Consider the following 18,950-nt stretch of genomic DNA (forward strand, 5'->3'; position numbering starts at 1 on the left):
GCGAGACGAATCTATTAAGTCTAATTAGTCCATGATTTGACAATGTGGTGCTACAGTAACCATTTGCTAATGATGGATTAATTACTCTTAATAGATTCATCTCACGAATTAGACTCCATCTGTGCAATTAGTTTTGTAATTAGTTCATATTTAGTCCTCCTAATTAGCATCCGAACATCCGATGTGATCCTTGCACCTCGTATCCAAACATCCGCCCTGCTCTTTGTTCTTTGGACTTTGCCACTTTGGTGAGATGATTATATATTTGTGTCTCTTGGCCGGGCCATGTTACCTCGTTGAAGAACACCAAATGTCCAAATGCACTCTCAAAGTCAAATGCCAACCCCAAACGGCCAGAAAATGCCAGGGGGAGACATTGCAAAATGTTTACAGTACTATGCGTATGACCTTTTATTATCAACCTTACATAAGAACTCCATTAAAGAATAATTCCACTTTAATCCATCACCATTCGTAGTAAATAATAAAGAACAACACGGCACCGACTGACGACCAAGCAGAAACTGGTAGAAGAAGAGAGAAGAAAGAAGAAAAAGAAACCATATCCCCTGCTACGTAAAGTCTTCCCACCACCACCACCACCACCCCCCACAAAAGAATCATAAGCTACTTATACCTATGAATCCTCTTCAGCTTAATCTTCGTTCCCCTTCTTGTGTTCAAGTAATTAACACGGTAGTAACACTGAATTGAATATAATGGTGATCCATCCATCCATCGACCCTCTCTGCTTCTGAAGCAAGTTTGCTCCATCCTTGCCTGAACCTGTCGAAGAATTACTCGGATGTATCCTATATACGCATGTGAATTAAGTGGAGCAGTGCGTGGTCGATCGTGTCGACATCACTGACTCCTGGCCGGCCGATCACAAGTTCATCATGTCCTTGACGAACCCGTACTTCTCCATGAAGGGGTTGGAGACGTCCTTGAGCGGGTACTGGTCGATGCGGTCCTTCCAGACGCCGGCGTCGGTTGCCGGCTTCTCCACTGTCCACACGCAGCTGTTGCACTTGAACCCGGCGCCGAAGGTGAGCATGAGCACCCGGTCGCCCTTCCGGAGCCTGCCCTTGGCCTCCATGTAGCCCAGCACGTACCAGACGCTGCTGGCGGAGGTGTTGCCGAAGCGGTGCAGCGTCATCCGGGACGGCTCCAGGTCGTGCTCCGTCAGGGTGAGCCCCTTGCCGACGCCGTCGATCACGGCGGCGCCGCCGGTGTGGACGCAGAAGTGGTCGACGCCGGCCTTCATGCGGATGGTGAGGTGGTTGGACCCGCGCTGCTTCTTGCGGGCGAGGCGGGCCGAGAGGGTGGCGCAGGCGAGGCGGAGGAGCTCCGGCAGGGGGAGCACCCGGGGCGCCAGGACGCGGAGGTTGTGGACGAAGGCGTGCACGGCGGCGCGGGGGAGCTCCTTGCCGAGGTGGAAGCCGGGGCGGCCGGCGTCGTCCTCCATCTGGAGCGCGCAGTTGTAGGCCTCCTCGGAGGAGCCCGTGTGGGTGCGCACGACGTGGCGGAGGCGGAGCTTGGCGTGCGGGCGGAGGCGGGGGTCGTTGGTGAGGAAGTAGGCGCACCCGCCGGAGCGGAAGAGGCAGTTGCCCAGCATGAAGGAGCGCTTGTTGCCGGCGTACCAGTTGGGCGCGATCGATTCCGACGTCATCACCAGCGCCACCTGCCCCGCGTGCGTCCTGCAAACAAAACGGCGCGCCACCGTGCATCATTTTTCTTTTCATCATTAAGGAAAACCAACATGCACGTGTACGTACTCCAGTGGTTGTTAGTGCTATTGCAAAGCTTTTTGAGAACATCGCACGAGAGCTGCGCATCGAAGAAAAGAGTTGAGGAATTACAACGCGGGCCCCGTGAGTTTCCGCACACAAACTATTTTTACAGACGAAAATGACTATATGGCTAACTAAGGAGGTGTTTAATTTCACGGACTAAAGTTTAATCCTGTCACATCGAATGTTTAGATACTAATTAGGAGAACTAAACATGAATTAATTATAAAATCAATTGCACAGATGGAGGCTAATTCGCAAGACGAATCTATTAAGTCTAATTAGTCCATAATTTGACAATGTAATGCTACGGTAAATATGTGCTAATCATGAATTAATTAGGCTTAATAATAGCCTCCATCTATGCAATTGGTTTTATAATTAGTCTATATTTAATACTCCTAATTAGTATCTAAATATTCGATACAACAGGAATTAAATTTTAGTCTGTGGAAACAAACACCCCTACTGGGTATACAGATGGTGGCTAAGGAGGATTTCCTCTCACCGCTCCAACCGTTGCCGCCATAAAAAGTGCTATTGCAAAGCTACGATCACTACTAAAACAGACTGTATAAAAAGGTACTACTGGGGTAATTGCAATTTTGCTACTGAACCAGTGGTTTGCACCCTACCCCTTTCTTTCATGCTTTCCTGAGACTTGAGAGGACCACGGGCCACGGCCACCCCCTACCCCTTTCAGAGAACACCCCGGAGTTCTATCCTGCGAGCCTTGAAACGGCAGGAGCCAACCTAGCAGGAACTGCACATCCTGCAGGCCCCCATTACTCCATTCAGCCCACCATAGAACTATAGGAGCACAAACCGCACACAAGCCTCCACTCGCGCAGGCAGTCGCAGCAGCAGCCGCAGGCAGAGCCGGTCAGGTCCAGGTCCAGCCCTCCAGCCAAAGCCAAGCCATGTCCGAGCCTGAGCCATTCATGCCCATCTAAAAGCAAACCAAACTTGGTGCGCAGGCATTAAAAGCCAAGCCCGGGGGCAGACGCGTGTAGTGTAGCGTCGCAGCAGCGGTAGACCTGGCCGTAGCTGGCTCACATGCGCTAGCGCGGCTGTCGGTAGGCTCGGCAGCAGTCGGCAGCGCGGCGCAGCGCATTCATGCGGCTGCTGCCCTCCCCCACATTTACTCCCGTGTCCGCCGTCCATGGTGGCCATCCCCGGCGGCACCTCTAGATGGATCCTTGCCCAGGGCGAGCCGAGGAAGAAGAGGGTTACAGCTAGTAGAAACGCAGAGGAGCAGCAGCCCATGCTTTGCTCCTTTGGGATCGGAGCGTGCCGACTGTCGAATGCCTGTGGGCTGTGGCAAATGAAGTGCTAATGTGCCCTCTGTTTTACTAATTTTTTCAAACCTGTTTGGAACACATGCGCATCTTTTTTTAAGCTAGAAATTTCTCGGATCCATTCCTGCGGGACATCAAGTGTTGTTCATCGTAGCGGGATTTCCGAGAGACTCGTTAATCTCAGGAACATTTATTTGTTTTTCTAGTACTGACAATTTTCTCTGACAAAAAAAAAAATATTAGTGTTGTCTGGCAAAACGGATTCTGGCCAAGGTAAGTAGGCCCATGCTAAAATAAGCATTCATTTGCGAAGATTAAATGCATTAACTCTTCTGGTCTGATCTGAATCACAGAAGTATAGCTTGAACTTGAATGGCATCGAACCAAACTACCCCTAGATGCCCTATTTCCGTGTCCACCATCCGTGCCTATCGGATGTAGGCCGTGGTACTCCCTCCCTTCGTCCCTCTCCATTCGTCCCTCAATGTCCTTTTAATTATATCGTAGTCAAATCATCTTATAAGTTTATATAAAAATATATCAATATTTTAATGTCTAAGCAAGTTTCATGAAATTCGTTATGAAATATATTTTCATAACATACCTATTTAGTATTATAAATATTGATATTTTTTTTAAATTTGATCAAATTTAAATCAGTTTGATTTATGATAAACCTAAAGGGACACTCTTTGCGCGATCGCGGGAGGGAGGGAGTAATTAGCAGCTGCAAGGGCCCACTGGCATAAGTTTTTCCCCAGCTTTGTTTGGGCATAATTTTTTTTTTCTCACAGCAAGAAGGAGAGTAACACCAAACACGTAGTCGTGTCTTCGGCGGGTGTACGTAGTACTGTGTGCCAAAGTTTTTACTATTTTGTTCCACAAAAATTGAATTACTGTTTTGATTTTGGCCAACCGTTACATCCTTGATATTACGGCACTTGGGCTTGGGATAAAAAATTTATATAGTTGTTGGGTATTTTTTTTGAAAAATATGTTAGTAACATTTAAATAGACAAATAGTAGACGTACGTGGCCGGTCAATCTACTGCCAGTTCTAGTAATAACTGCATCTGATCCTGGTGCAGAAGTACTGTAGATATCACAGTTTGCACGAGGACTTGAATAAAGGTCTTATCTTCGCCGCTTAATAACTTGGAAACAGGTCGAGAAAAATAATGTGGGAGTGGGAAAGAAAACATATTAAGTATTAATAATATAGACCAGTAAAAGTAAAGTGAAATGAGAACGCACCTGAAGAAGTTGTTGACGAGGTCGAGGGCGATGAGCGTGGCGCTGCATCCCATGCCGGTGAGGTTGTACACCTTGACGTCCTCGCGGAGGCCGTAGCGGCGCACCACGCGCGCCGCCAGAGACGGCGCCGGCGAGAACATGGACACGTTCACGACGAGGATGTCGACGTCGGCGGGGCGGATGCCGACTCCCCCCGGCGCGGCGGACCGGGCGAAGAGCTCGTCGAGGACGGCGTGGAAGGTCTCGTCCATCTCCTCCATCCCCTCCTTCAGGCGGTCCGGTCGGGCCTCGCCGCCCTCGATGATGTTGCGCGGGCCGTACGTCTCCTCGCCGATGCCGGAGTTGACGATGACCTTGAGCAGGAACTTGTACTCCTCCAGCCCCAGCAGCTTGTTCCGCTGGATGATCTCGCCGCACAGGTCCGTCGGCAGCTTCCGGTCGTCCGTCGCCTTGTAGCACACGTAGTCCAGCAGGTAGCAGCGCCGCCGCCGCGCCCGTGCCACCAGCAGCCGCGCCAGCATCGCCGCCGAGCACGCCAGAAGCGTCAGCGTCAGCATCGCCACCAGCTCCATCGCCGGCAAGCTATCCACTAGGCACGCCCTCCTCCGGCTCTTGTTCTTGTCAGGAGTCAGGAGATGGAGATCTGGCGGGCTGGCTGGCTAGACGTGCAGCAACGAGGAAGAAGGTGCTGGCAATGCGGGACGCGTGTGGCTGCTGCTCATGGAGATGGTGGTGATGGAGAGAGGAACCGGAGGAGATGTGTGTGAGTTCTTGGTCGGCTAAACAGCTCAAGCCGCCAGCTCTAGTGACTAGTAGTAACGAGCTTGGTGTGTGTGGGGGTGGGTTTGGTGGGAGGGAAGAGGGGGAGATTTATTAGAGGGGTTTAGAGGTTGGGGATGGGGAGGGTGGTTTTATAGCACGGAGAAGGGGCTAGCTCATGCTCATCACTCATGAGAACCTTCGTCTCATCTGCTTTGTTTTTTTTTTTGCTTTTTCTATTTTCTACCGACTACTTGCATTTACTCTGTTTCCTTTTTGTAAAGAGTTTCAAGGCCATGCGGCCGGCCCACTGGGCTAATTATTGGTTTTGTTAAATTTATCGAGCAAATGTTTTCCCTATCGCTTTCTAACAGGATAAAAAGCGGCCATCCAAGGTTGGCATATCATTTCTTCTACTCTCCATGGCATAACGGAGTAAATAATGCATAACCTTTACAAACGATTCTTAAACTTATTCAAAGAGTATCAACTAAGACTCTGAACTATTGACTTATAGTTTAACTTGATTGTGCTTAGATGAAGACATTTTTCTTGCATCTGGTGCCAGGATACTTTGCCTATTTGGCTTTTTGATGTTAATAAATTTCTCTATAACTTTTATTAAAAAATATAAAAATTTAATATATGATATACTAAAATATCTTACATTTTAAAATGGAGGGAGTAAATATGAATGTAGGAGAAGGAAGAAAGGGAGGAAGCACAAGACGTGTAGTAGCATTGGCTCGTCCCGGCACCACTAGCACACCAGAAGAGTGACGTGAAAACAAAGGAGCATGGGACGCTAAGAGGTAGGGGTTTGCAAGATGCGCGCAGGATGAGGGTAGAGAAAAGGTTTATTTTTTAAGGAGCTATTCTTTTTAATGTTTAAGGAGATAAGTATAATTTTATTGATATTTGTTGTGAAATAATTTAATTAGTGAGTATTAGAGATAATTGTACATGACCTTTCATGAAAGGGTGTGGACCTTTCATGAAAGGGCCAACCCCCAGGGACATGATGCTCTTTGACCATGTCCTTTCCCCTTATATAAATATGTAACTAGACCATTCGTTCAATCAATGGAGAGAATCCTCAGATCAATTCTTTCAATATCTCTTTCAACTCTCAACAATATTGATTCATATAGACTTCTCGTGAAGTCACAAACATGGAAATAAAAATAAAGAAAGCATTTATGTGTGAGTTAATCGTACTTCAATTTGTTAGAAAATGAGCCCTCACGGCGACGAGCCGCCTACTCATCTCCACCAACGAAAGCGTCAATCGGATCTAATAAGACAAGCATGCAAGATCATAGATGATACTGGAGACACGATCTTTATTGACGACATTCAATCAAAGCCTACATCCCTGTGGCATGGCTACTGGCGCTCCTCCCCAAACTGCAACACCGTCCGCTTTAGAGTCCCGGCATCATGCTGCCTCCTCCCGCAAGCCTGTCGCTATGTCATCATAGTTACAGCAGCAGCCCTCTTCTCATATTTATGAGGAGGTCCAGGTTACAGGGCGTGACATGGACTCTACTCTACCCTATACTCGTCGTAATCGGACTCGTACAAATATTCAACACAATATCTAACACAATTTGTTAACTTTCTGTCTTCTAATATAATAGGATATACTTTTCTGGTTCGAATTTCTGAATTAACATAATTCTCGTATTTCGATTGATTAATATTCTAGTGGTTGGAGACGTGGGACATCTACGATGACTCGTCAATCTCACGTTCTATCATGGGTATTCATATGCAGCTAGGGTAGCTTGACTAACCAAATGCATTTTCATTAGCTTCATTGCATATGGCTCGAATCTGGATCGGAGGAGGCACAATTAAGGTTGTGTATTACGACTCCCTTCATCCTCAAATACAATGCATCCAAGTATTCAAAATTTATGCTCAAATGTAAAACATTCTAGGCACATTTAAGCATTTCTCCAATTAATTCTCCTCAAATTTGTCGGGATTAGTTTGTCTGATGGCTAGATTAGTTTTTTAAGGCATTGCTGGACTAGTTGAATAGCATCCTTATTATCCGCAAGAACTTTTAAAATAACCAGATAACACAATTCTTCACGTAATAACTTATGGGTGCATGCATCTTTAGCCACTCCCCTAATATGTAATGAATATTTAGAATGTCTTGTATTTTAGGATGGGGAGAGTGTACACTAGAGTGTCTAGTTCCTATATTGATGTGTCTCGGGAAAATTTAAAACAAAACGCTGGGAATGTAGGAATCATCTTAGTTTCTTCAAAAAAATCTGTTCACGTACCAGAACACCAGCAAAGCAAAAATGCACACTTCATTTGTTTCTTCATGTAAGGAGTTGATGTTTTTGTTCCTTTGTTCTTTATTTGAGTAGCATGTAGGCATTTACGTGAACATATCAATGTACTGCACATGTTGTATATGAACCAATAGGGCAATAACGCATAGGAAAAGTTCCTAAAAAGCAAAGCAAAATAAATGCTGAGATGACGAAAGTCAAAGTGGAAAAAATTTGGAGTCTCTACTAATAATTCCTTAATTAAGATGTGGTATAAGCAGAGGAAAGGATGGCGCGGAGAAATAAAGGTGTGAGACGACACAGTCGACAACAAGAGCAGCGTGGGTTGGTCTTTTTTTTTTTCCTTTCTCGTTGAAAAGGTGCATGGTCTTTTCAACGTCGTGCACGTACAGTGCATTGTGGTTCCAGTAACCGCGCAATTCATTTACAAGCCTAACAGTGTTCATGGCCGACCTCTCCCTGGCAAAGTACGGGAGTAAGTACGACGCCCCCTGGTGTGTAGCAGCTGGGTGGACGGATGGATGGCCGCGTTGGCGAGTACGAACTACGTGCGTGCGTGATCACCACGTGCATGGCTTGATGCAGCGGCGTCCATGCTGACAGAATTTGATGCAAACGCGTCCTGGTATCCCCGCATTCCTCACCTCTCTCTCAACTCATGTGCACACATTCAAATTGGTATCAGATCGCATACAGTGATCGATACACAGTTCGTTTCCTTGCTCTTTTACCTGTACCAAGAATTTGCTCTCGATCGCTCTGTACGATCCAGATATCGTTTCACATTCGCGCAACGCGCGCCACAACAGTTGGATGCATGGACCTACGTGCGATCAAGCCATGTGCACGCGCATTCGTGAATGCGAATCAATGAGTCCGCGTACGTACATCACGTCCAGCGCCACGCGATCGATTATAATTTATTTATATATCACCACACCATGGAATTAATTGTGCTTGTCAGCTTGTGTGCAGCAGTAAGTGTCCACTGACCGATCGATCTGCTTCAGGGCATGTTGGTTTAATTTGCTTATTATAAGCAACTTAAAGTTGCTTATTTGAAGTTGCTTATTTTCAGTTCAGCTGTTTGGATACCCTTGCTTATAAATATTGAATGAGTGGATATTATCATGTTTGCCCCTAATCATTGAGAGAGAGAGGAAGGGCAACCAGGCATTCAATGAGGACAAGAGGTGTAAAGTGCATCTTTTAATCCCCATAAGCAACTCTTGTGTTGCTTATGTGCTAAAAATAAGCAGCCCCATAAGCTACCCAATAAGCAAGGGTGATTGGTTTCATAAGCAAATAAGTTGCTTATTTTAAGTTGCTTATGCATAAGCAACTCAAACCAAACAGTCCCTCACTGTGCACACACACCGATCATGCATTGGCACGCCGCACGCATGGCGGTTGCGACGACGACGACGACCACACCTGCCCCGTCGGCTCGCTCTAAATGCCAACACGGGCCGATCACCCCTGCTGGCTCTCTGCGGCATTCATCTCGCATGGGTGCAGGGAGACCCTAGCTATAGCTTCCTTCGGCGGCTGCGGCTCCACCTCCGATCCACCAGTGTTAACGTACGTGCGCATGGCGGGTTCACCTCCGTCGGTCGTCATGGGCTCAAGGCTGTATACGGCAAAATAAGCCAACCGAAAAAATGCTGACGAGTCGATCAGCCCAAGTAACAGTTGATAAATGATAATGCTGCTCTGCCGGTGTACAGATCCTGCACGTGTCAACAGGCAATCTATCCGATCCCATGTGCATGCTTGAGAATCAGAGAGTGGCACGTACTACACAAATACGTTCCATTTCTTAAGCACTGTGGCACTTAACAACTGACGGTTTCATTTTTAAGCATACTCGAGGAGAGACTAGTTACCTTAGTTAGTACTACTACTAGTAGCTACCAAGCGTGGTTAGGTGATCGCTAGAGGGGAGCTGCTCCCTCCGTTCTAAATTACTATTTATTTTGACTTTTCTTATTTTGACTTTTCTAGATACATAGTTTTTGCTACGTATCTAGACATAATATATATCTAGATATATAATTAAAGCTATGTATTTAGAAAAGTCAACACTACGTCAAAAACGATTTGTGCTGGCACGTCGAAATTAGCGTGCAGTCGGGCGAAATTGGCACCTGCCAGCATAAAGGTGACAGGGGCCGCCGAGCGAGCGCCCACCAGCACAGATGGGATGCATCTGTGAAGGCGGGTGCGTTAGGTGGCCTTAGCATAGATGCCGCCCAGATAAGACCGCGGACAGCTTCTTCCCTAGCTAAATTTCCATTTGAAGCTTGCTCGAGAGGAGCTCGGGAAAAGCTCCAAAAGGAAAGGTTTCGCTCTTGTTTTCTTTGGAGGAGGTGGCTGTAAGAGGTGAGTTTGTGCCATTCCAACCTTCCTTTTTAACTTCTATCCATCATTTCTAACTTCATTAAGTTGTCATCTAGATCTAGACCTAGAAGAGAGAGGAGGGAAGAGAGAGAAAATAAATAGAGATGGATTATTTTTTAAATAAATTCTATGATCATATTATAACCATTACTGTTTTGTAATATAGAATTGAGTTTGATTATATTTTTCCTACTTATTAATTATTAGTTCAATAATTTTAATTAATGAGGTTAATTGAATTTAATATATAATTGAGTTTGATTTTTTTTCTTTCTACTTGTTAATTATTACGTCCATGGTTTAATTGAGTTTCATTTAGGGCAATATAGAATTGATTTTGATTATATTTCTTCCTACTTGCTACATCCATAACTTAATTAAGTTTATAGAATTGAGTTTAATTGAGTTATTAATTATTTCACCCATAGCTCATTAAATTACTTAATATAACATAGAATTGTTGTCATAGGTTGTTAAAGATGGATCATAGAGCATGGATGTATGGCATACAAAGACATTTGCATACATTCATGTCAGAGGTATCAAAGTTTATCGAGGCTGCGGAGAAGCACGCTTGCATTTGCTAGACAAAGCAAATACGTTGTACGTGTTTTGACTGTAGCAACAATATTGTATGGGAGGATACTGATGTCATCAAGAGGCATTTGATAAAGCGAGGTTTTGTGGATGGATACACAATTTGGTCCCACCATGATGAGGCAGGAGGTACTTTCAACAACACAGACATCGATATTGGCTCTGATGAAGTGGGTGGTGATGATGCAAATAAAAATAATCATGTTATGATGGATTATGATTATGACCGTGGAGATTAAAATGGTGATCAAACATATGCGCATGTGGAACCACAGGTGGACGAGGAACGTGATGTTGATATGGAGGACATGTTGTGCCACATTGAACCGGAAGTGTTGCTAGGGAGTGCTAAAGGGTTAGAGAATTTTGAGACACTCAAGAAGGCAGCAAAGGACCGTATATATGAGGGATATGGGAAGGAGTGGACAGTGTTGCATTTCGTCCTTCATATTCTGATCCTGAAGGCTAAATTCGGCTAGTCAGACAATAGTTTCAATGATCTCCTCACTCTACTGGGCAAGTTGCTCCCGAAGCCTAACTTTGTGCCAAAAAACACATACAAAGTAAAGAAGATTATCATCAATCCAATGAAGATGCATGTACAAAGGATAGACGCGTGCAGGAACCACTGCATATTGTACCGCGGTGAGTATGCAACATTGGAAAAATGTCCATATTACGATGCTAGCCATTACAAAAGTAATGCTGATTTCTGTGAGGACCGTGCTGGTTCCTCTATCAGGAATAAGAGGAAGAAGTGTGCAAAGAAAAGTGCTGGTGCTCAAGTGGAGGACGAGTCCTGTATAGGTACTGACATGACGACTCAGAGCAGAGTCCCTGCCTTGGTGATGTGGTACTTGCCGGTGGTCGACCGTCTGAAGCGTTTGTTCTCAAACCCAAGGACCGCTGAACCGATGACTTGACATGTTGATCGTCCAGTAAAGGCTGATGGAAAGTTTCGACATCCTTTCAATGCTTGTCAGTGGAGGACCTTCGATGCCAATCATCTAGAGTTTTTAGATGAAAAAAGGAATGTACGGTTCGCGTTGAGTACAGACGGCATGAATCTGTTTGGTGAAAGAAGCATCACACACAACACATGTCCAGTGCTGATGACCATATACAACCTTCCTCCATGGCTATGTCACAAGAGAAAATTCCTTTTACTAACCATTCTCATACAAGGCTCGAAGCAACTTGGCATCGACATAGATATTTTTCTTGAGCCATTGATGGAAGATATGCAGAAGCTTTAGGAAGATGGGGTTCGGATGTGGGATGAGTACAGATAGGAGCACTTAACACTAAGAGCCATTATCTTTGTTACCATCAATGATTAGTTTGCTTGGTTCGACAGCCCTATTTGCTCTAATAGGTCAGGTAAAAGGTAAGACAACATGCTTAGTTTGCTTGGATGGAACATCATATGTGTACCTTAAGGGATCTATGAAGATAGTGTTCAGCAGCACATGTCAGTGTTTAGACCCAGAAACCTACCGAGGGGGGGTGCCCGAGGTAGTGTTTTAGTTAGTGGGGCTCGTCGAGGTCAGGAACTCGAAAGTAAATGCATACACATGATTTAGACAGGTTCAGACTGCTAGATTGCATAATACCCTACATCCCGTGTGTTGGTTGGATTGAATTGTTTTGGAGGGGGTCCCTGCCTCGCCTTATATTGCTGGGGGCAGGGTTACAGGTTGGTTGTTTACAAGAATACTAGTCGGATACAACTAGAGGAGTTCTACTCTTATTACAACGAGTACTTTCCTAATCCTCGACTAGTTTCTGCCTTTTCATGTAGACTACGCCATCCTACGCCATGGTCTCCATGTCAGATGCGTCTCAGTGTTCAGCCCCATATTTAGGATTGTCCAAACCTTTTGGTAGGCCCATAGATGTATGTACGACAAGCCCCTGAGTACTTTTTAGTCAAATGCAGCAGTTCCGAGTACTTTTGTAGACTTCACCGACTAGTTTTGGTGCTCTTCAAGTACTTCATTTGGTTGAATCTTCAAAGGTACCAAAAAACTGCCATGCAGCTAGAATGTGCTCAAGCCTCATTTAACTCAGTCTCATATCCTTCAATTTTGAATTTTATATGGAAGTGCGATAAAGTGACACTCCATATGGAGTAGCCCCCGAGCCTTAGGTTGAATCGAAGAATCAAGCTGAGGGTCAATCTGTAATTTGCATCACTTTTCCCTTGAAACCCGTAGAAAAAACTTTTTTGTCGATGGACACATGGCACACAGCCCCCAAGCTTTTAGCCGACTAGTTTTGTGGGTATAAGGGTCAACCTTTGGTCGACGTGACCATCTCTGGAAAGAGATCTTATCCCCTCCCAAAATAAAGGAAACTGCCAACCAGGTGTCCTGAATTCTAGGGATCTTTAAATCAAATTCCCTTCATTTGCGCAGTTTTTATTGTCTACTATTATAAATAACGGAGAAAGTTATCCCTTCTGTTTTACCCTTGCCATTAGCCTTTCCAACTTCCACACTTTAGCCCTAGCGCCGCCGCTATTGTTCGATCTTCGAACACTTGTGCCACCATCCCCCCACCAAACAGCCCCCGAGCGTATGCGACTGAAAACGCTTGTGACATCAAAGATGGGAAGGAAGGCTGATGCGTCCAAAGCGGGTGAGGGTGAGAAGAAGAAAAAGTCTGATAAGAAGAAGGAGCCGCAGTTGCGGGCACCCAAACATGGGAAAACCAGTCAGACCACGTCGCTAAATCCTGTCTGTGCCTGGAAGTGGTCAATTCTGAAAGCGGAGGAGATCAAAGCGCTCGTAGCCGCCAAATTACTCCAAGATTAGAACTTTATCAATTGGAGATCTGCTTATGGCAATGCCTGCCCGTTGGAGACCTATCCCAATGAGACGGTAATATTTGCTCACTTGATTGAGCGGGGTCTCGCATTGCCAACTTCTGAATTTTTCCAGGGCTTGCTGGATTTTTATAAGTTGGAGTTGGTTCATCTGAACCCCAATGGGATCTTTCACATTACTATTTTCATTCACTTTTGTGAAACCTTCCTTGGGATCAGGCCACATTTTCAATTATTTCGAAAAATTTTCCGTGTGAAGCCACAACCCTCGAGGGAACACACACTTTTTGTTAGGGGCACCGGAATTCAGATGTAGGAGACAACCGGCAGCTAGTATTTGGATTACTAGTTGTGAAAATAGCATCTAGGCCCCTAGTGAGTTTTGGTGAGTTGAATGACAACGTGATTAAAGGTCAGATGAACTTGTTAAGTCTATGAGCAGGCATAATTCTTGATGAATAATCTTTGTGGGAAAGATTGTATTAAGTGGCTCATACAATGAAAAAGAACAAGTATAATATATGGCATTGTTCACTCAAGCAAGCTATGGTGTAAAAGAAAGTTGAGGCTTGTTGATGGTCTTATATTGTAAGATTGCTTGAAGTTAAAGATGAATGTCATAGTATTGTGTGAATCCCATGATAGTTATATGTGATAAATGACAAGTAAATTGAAGTAAAGAAAGAGACATGATGGCATTGGGATATTAGTTGGTCTCTAAATAAAATGAGAAGCTTGATATAAATAAATGGGGTGTAGAAGTTAAAAGAAGATATGATCTCAAGAGGATTTTATTTCATGATGTCAAAATATAGCTAGACTCAAATGCTGCAGTGATTGGATGAAGAAATCAAGAAAAGTGATTAGCTACGAGATACTAGGCAAGGTTTTGGTCAAGTAGTGACTTGAGGCATGAGCTTTGCTAGGGTGAAGTGGCTAGTGCTTAGAGGATTTTGAGATATCAAGTCAAGCCTTACCGAGTATAGCAATGGGATGCATCAAATGCTTATTGAGTCATATGAAGAAGTAACTTGTGATCTAAAATTGGGTTTGTTTCATATATGATTGAATATTGATCCAAGTCACTAGCTCAAAGTTGAAGTGCTCAAACCAAAGAGACAAAGATGGATGCAGCTCTCAAGAAGATATGCTTATCAAGTATGGCATGGTTCATGATAATGAAGCTCAAGAAGATGAACATGGTATTCATATTTTGATCTTGAGTATAGGTATTCCATGCTATCAAGAGGGATGCATCACGTGATCATTTGACATAGTCTCAGTACTCAAGTATCCTATGTGAGGGATGAGAGATATAAAAGTCACATGTACACACTAACTGTCAAAAAGTTCTGGAAGTTTCAGAAGATTTTGAAAGTTCCAAAAAAAATTCCAGAAATCAACTCCTAATGGCTAGTTGGTTTAAAAAAGCCAGAGGTTCTGATTTTGGAAAACTGGAAGTTCCAATTTTGGTGTGACAACTCTAACGGCTAGTTTTTGGGGAGTGGAGTATTTATACCCCACGACCCCCTTAGTGGCTGGTTGTTGTTTTTGCGGTTGCTACTGTGCTTCTTGCCTGTTCTAAGCTGAGCCAAAGCCAAATAGCTCTCCCCAACCCCTTTTTGTGAGGTAGTGTGATCTTTGCTAAGATCTTGTGAGTTGGGTAGTAGAGAGGAGTTATTTGAGAGCACTAGAAGACCACTCCTACACTTGAGCACTATTTTTCCTTGTCAAGTTTCAAGTGAAACATTTGTTACTCTTGGAGGTGTTCCTCCTAGACGGCTAGGCGTCGCCCAAGAGCTCCCAAGGTGTGGTGAGCCACGGGACAGTTTGTGCAGGTCAAGTTTCACCTCCGAAAGGGAAGAAGCTAACTAGTGAAGTGGGGAAAGAGTTGAGTGCAACCCGGCTTCCTCGGAAGCACCCAACGGAGATGTAGGATTCGCACGGAGGTGAATCTGAATTTCAGTGAAACAAATCATTGTGTCTCCTTGCTGGTTTGCTTACATTTTCTTTGCACTTCTACTTCATTGTTAATCTTATAATATTGGTTGATCTACTCGGATGTTAGTGTTTGTGAAGGGTAGGAACTTTTTGTTTATACTAAGATACACCATCTGAGCATGTTCTCTAAACCTGGTTTGATCTTTACCTCACTTGCATTGCATAAGATTTAAGGGGTTCTCTCTGCCCGAGCCAAAATCGGAGGTTTTGGTTTTGAAACTGGAGGTTCCAGTTTTCAGGCACACATATTTTATTACACTGCTTAAGGCGTGTGTTTTCTATCTTCACAGATTTTTTCAAAAATTCTGTAATTTGCGGAATCTCCGGAAGTATTTCTGGAATAATTCAAAAGTTGCTAATAAACTTGTTTTAAGTGGCGATGAATTTCAGGTTACGCCTATTCACCCCCCTCTAGGCGACATCAAGATCCTTTCAAGTTGATAGACTCCAATGCCGAGTGGAAGAAAAAATGGTGCTATATTGGCAACCATAATCCAAAACTCCCCAAGCTGACAGGACACCGTTCTTCTTGGAACAATAGGTGTCTTGATGAGCCAAAGCATGGCAATTGCCTGCAATTTCCTGATTTGATGGGTAGAATTGCCCAACTGAAACAAGAAGGCCTTGCAACTAGGAGTATACCAGCCTCAATGATCCATCCTTTAGCTTCATGAAGCGCTGCATCCAACCGTTGCAGCAGTGGTGCCATTACGGCTACGAGTATATCGGCCTCAATGATCCATCCAGATTCTCTTCTGATGAAATCAGCACGGATGAAGTCATGGCGAGGCTCAAGTGAATGTTCAAGAATGTGGGTGGGATTCCCACTATTGTGCGGGAATTCAGTGCCCTACACCTACCAAAGCTTGTAAGTACTCATGACCGTAGCCCTGAGTACTAATTTTGAAATGTACTAGTCAACTGACTTGTCTCATTCTGCAGGAAGATGTTGCTTTGTACTTCTCTGCTCCTCCTCCTCCCGGATCTAAAGAAGTCTATGAAGCTTCTCCTTGCTTATTTACATGGGAAGTCATGATAGGTGATGACCAGGAGGAGGAGGTAGTCGAGTCCTCCAGCGGCAGTAGTTCTGATGCCGAGGATGAAGTCAAGGCTCATCCGTCTGCTAAGGCTGGATCTTCCTCTCTAGCGAAGAAACGCTCTGCAACAGATGACGTTGAAGCCGCAATCCCTCCGCCACTAAAGAAAAAGAGGACCGTCATTGTGAAATGGGGCGTGAAGAAGTTTGTATCAGTAGATGATGTGCCTCCCAAGGTAATTACCTATGAGGAAGGACAAGATCCTGATTATCATGTACTCTCAAAGTATATTTCCAATGTCACCACCATGTCTACTTAAGATGACACTGCTGGATTGCAGGTACTCGAGCCGGCGACGGATGTTAAAAAGGCGGCTGCTTTGGCTATTCAAGATGAGTCGCCAGTGATCGAAGAAGTGATTGAAATTGACAACGATCAGTCATCTTGTGATGCTGCTGATGACCATGCATCTGGTCAAATGGTGGACCCTGCCGGCGCAAGAACAACTCAAAGGCTGGAGGGAGTACCACAAGCTGGTCAAGTTTGCATTGTGGAGGTGTAGACTGCGCCCAAGGTTCCCTCCCTGGGCATCAAGCCCTTGCGCTTAATAGAAGAGCCCAAATTGAGGTTAAAAATATCGTCCAGGTAATTTTGGTCCTTCTGCGACTACTTATTGTATCGTGTTTTCTTTTCTACTCAACTTTGTGAGTTCTTGGTTTTTGTAGGAAATCCTTGGACATAGAATTATCAGGGCCTGGTGAAAAATCGAGTACTTATGGCCTTGGCCCCTCAGCAGAAGATCCTGCCCTAGCGTCACCAACCCCAATGCCTCAAGGGTGACCTAAAGAGACTATGACTAAATCGAGTGCCTTATCCAGTGTGGCTACATTAATGCACAAAGTAGTCGAGTCAATGCCGGGTGTAGAAGTGCTAGCCCCCTGTACGTCGGTTTTTGACACGTGTCAAGGTCGAAGTCAAAAGGAGAAGAAAGTGGTTGATGCGATTAAACAAGAAGCTATGGCTAGAGAAATCGGCCGGTAAAGCTACAGTGGTTCGGCCGATTAGCCGATGAGATCGATGGGAAGCCAGAACAGCTCGGCCGACGCGTTGATATGGGCCTGAATAGGCCAAGGAGGTAACAAGATGAAGACAAGGTTGGCCCATAGAGGATTGGATGGTGTCCGACTCTGATGCGAGTTGTGTCCATATGTAAATATTTGTTGCTTTGAATAAGAAATATAATATTGAGTCGTAGTCAGTTAGGAAACAAGTTGTAACAGGGTATAAATAGGTACCCCGTGAGGCTGACGAAAACATCAATACAAATCTACTTTTTTCATGCAACTTACTTTCAAGTCAACGACTTCGCCAAACCCTTTTGTTTTCACGAGTTCGTGCGAGTTGGTAGGGCTGCATCAACGTGACCTCCGGCCAATTTGTAAGTTCCGCGTTTCGAGTAACATCTAAGATTTAACTTCGGGTGCATCACTGTTGTTTCGTTTAGATTTATTCACTAGTTATCGTTATTTGCTAGAATTATAGGTTTTGCCTATTATTTTAGTTTTTATCACCAATTATCCAGCTTGAGGCACGAACTATCGGCTATATCAATACATTACTTGTCATCATACAGCCGACCAGATCTGTTTTAGGCGTTGTCTTTGTAGCATTGTTTAGGTTACTCTAGCAGTCCCTTTTTCACTTGCTACGTGATTATCGGTTGTTTCATAGCTGGTCATCGTTACATTACATCGGCCAACCTGCTGATACGTTTTTTGGAGTAGATCGGAACTTCAGCCGATCGAATCTCTGAAATTTGACATCTTTTCTTCCTTGTCAATCAACAGGTCAGATTGACTGGCACGCCACGTGAATCGCATCAGGGCGATAACCCGAATAGGACCTAAGCAGATTCTCCTGGGTTGTGTGCTCGACGCAAGAGTCGGGTCCACTGTCTGATTTTTTGTGCCAACACACTTTTGGCACACCCAGTGGGACAAAAGAAAGATCCAACATGTCAAAATAGAAGGCTGCTGAAATCTTGGAAGACAACGTCATTGAAGTCAACGAGGTGGATCTCAAGGACGATCAGAAGGATGAGATGGCAAAGACTGTTGAAGAGTTCTAGAAGGCATGCCTGCAATCCTACAGTCGCACCAGGAGCGGGGAACCTGTCAAGAAGACTGCCCTCCCGACTCCTCGCCAGATCACCATCACTGAAGATTCAAGGAAGATGTCCGAGATGATCCAGCAGTGTGTTTATCAGACTATGATTGATCATTCCAAGGTAATGACTCACACAGTGTACAATGCGGTCATCAGCTCTATGGCCAATGGTGTGGCGCAGGGATATCAGGGGCCAACCTATGCCCCTCCTATCAGCGCACCGGTCGGAAGCTTCTCGGCGGCACCTAGCATGTTCCAATCGGGTCCTCAGCCGATGCAGATACAGAACGGGGGGGGGGGGGGGGGGTACAACGCCACATTTCCCCTGGGCTATAGCGGTGCACCACCTTCTCCAACACGAGTACCGCTCCAGCCTACATCTGTTCCTCCTGTGCAACCGCCGTTGACGACATCGGCGCCGTGGGGAATAAAAGGAATACCTACCGGTCTGGATCCATACACTAGTTATGGAGTACCTCCAGGATCTTACATTCCAAGATCTT

At 45.0% G+C, this 18,950-nt stretch overlaps 1 protein-coding gene across 1 annotated transcript; it reads right to left on the bottom strand.

Annotated features, from left to right (window-relative positions):
• Positions 1-384: 384 nt before the first annotated feature.
• Positions 385-5,229, bottom strand: LOC101770003 (3-ketoacyl-CoA synthase 12). The gene is made up of 2 exons (XM_004982832.2): positions 4,346-5,229; positions 385-1,700 (listed from the first exon to the last, which is right to left on the bottom strand). Exons 1-2 carry the CDS (start codon positions 4,915-4,917, stop codon positions 887-889), a joined length of 1,386 nt encoding a protein of 461 aa, XP_004982889.1. The 5' UTR covers positions 4,918-5,229; the 3' UTR covers positions 385-886.
• Positions 5,230-18,950: the final 13,721 nt, after the last annotated feature.

The sequence above is a fragment of the Setaria italica genome, chromosome IX (genome assembly GCF_000263155.2).
Source record: "Setaria italica strain Yugu1 chromosome IX, Setaria_italica_v2.0, whole genome shotgun sequence".
NCBI classification, from domain to species: Eukaryota; Viridiplantae; Streptophyta; class Magnoliopsida; order Poales; family Poaceae; genus Setaria; species Setaria italica.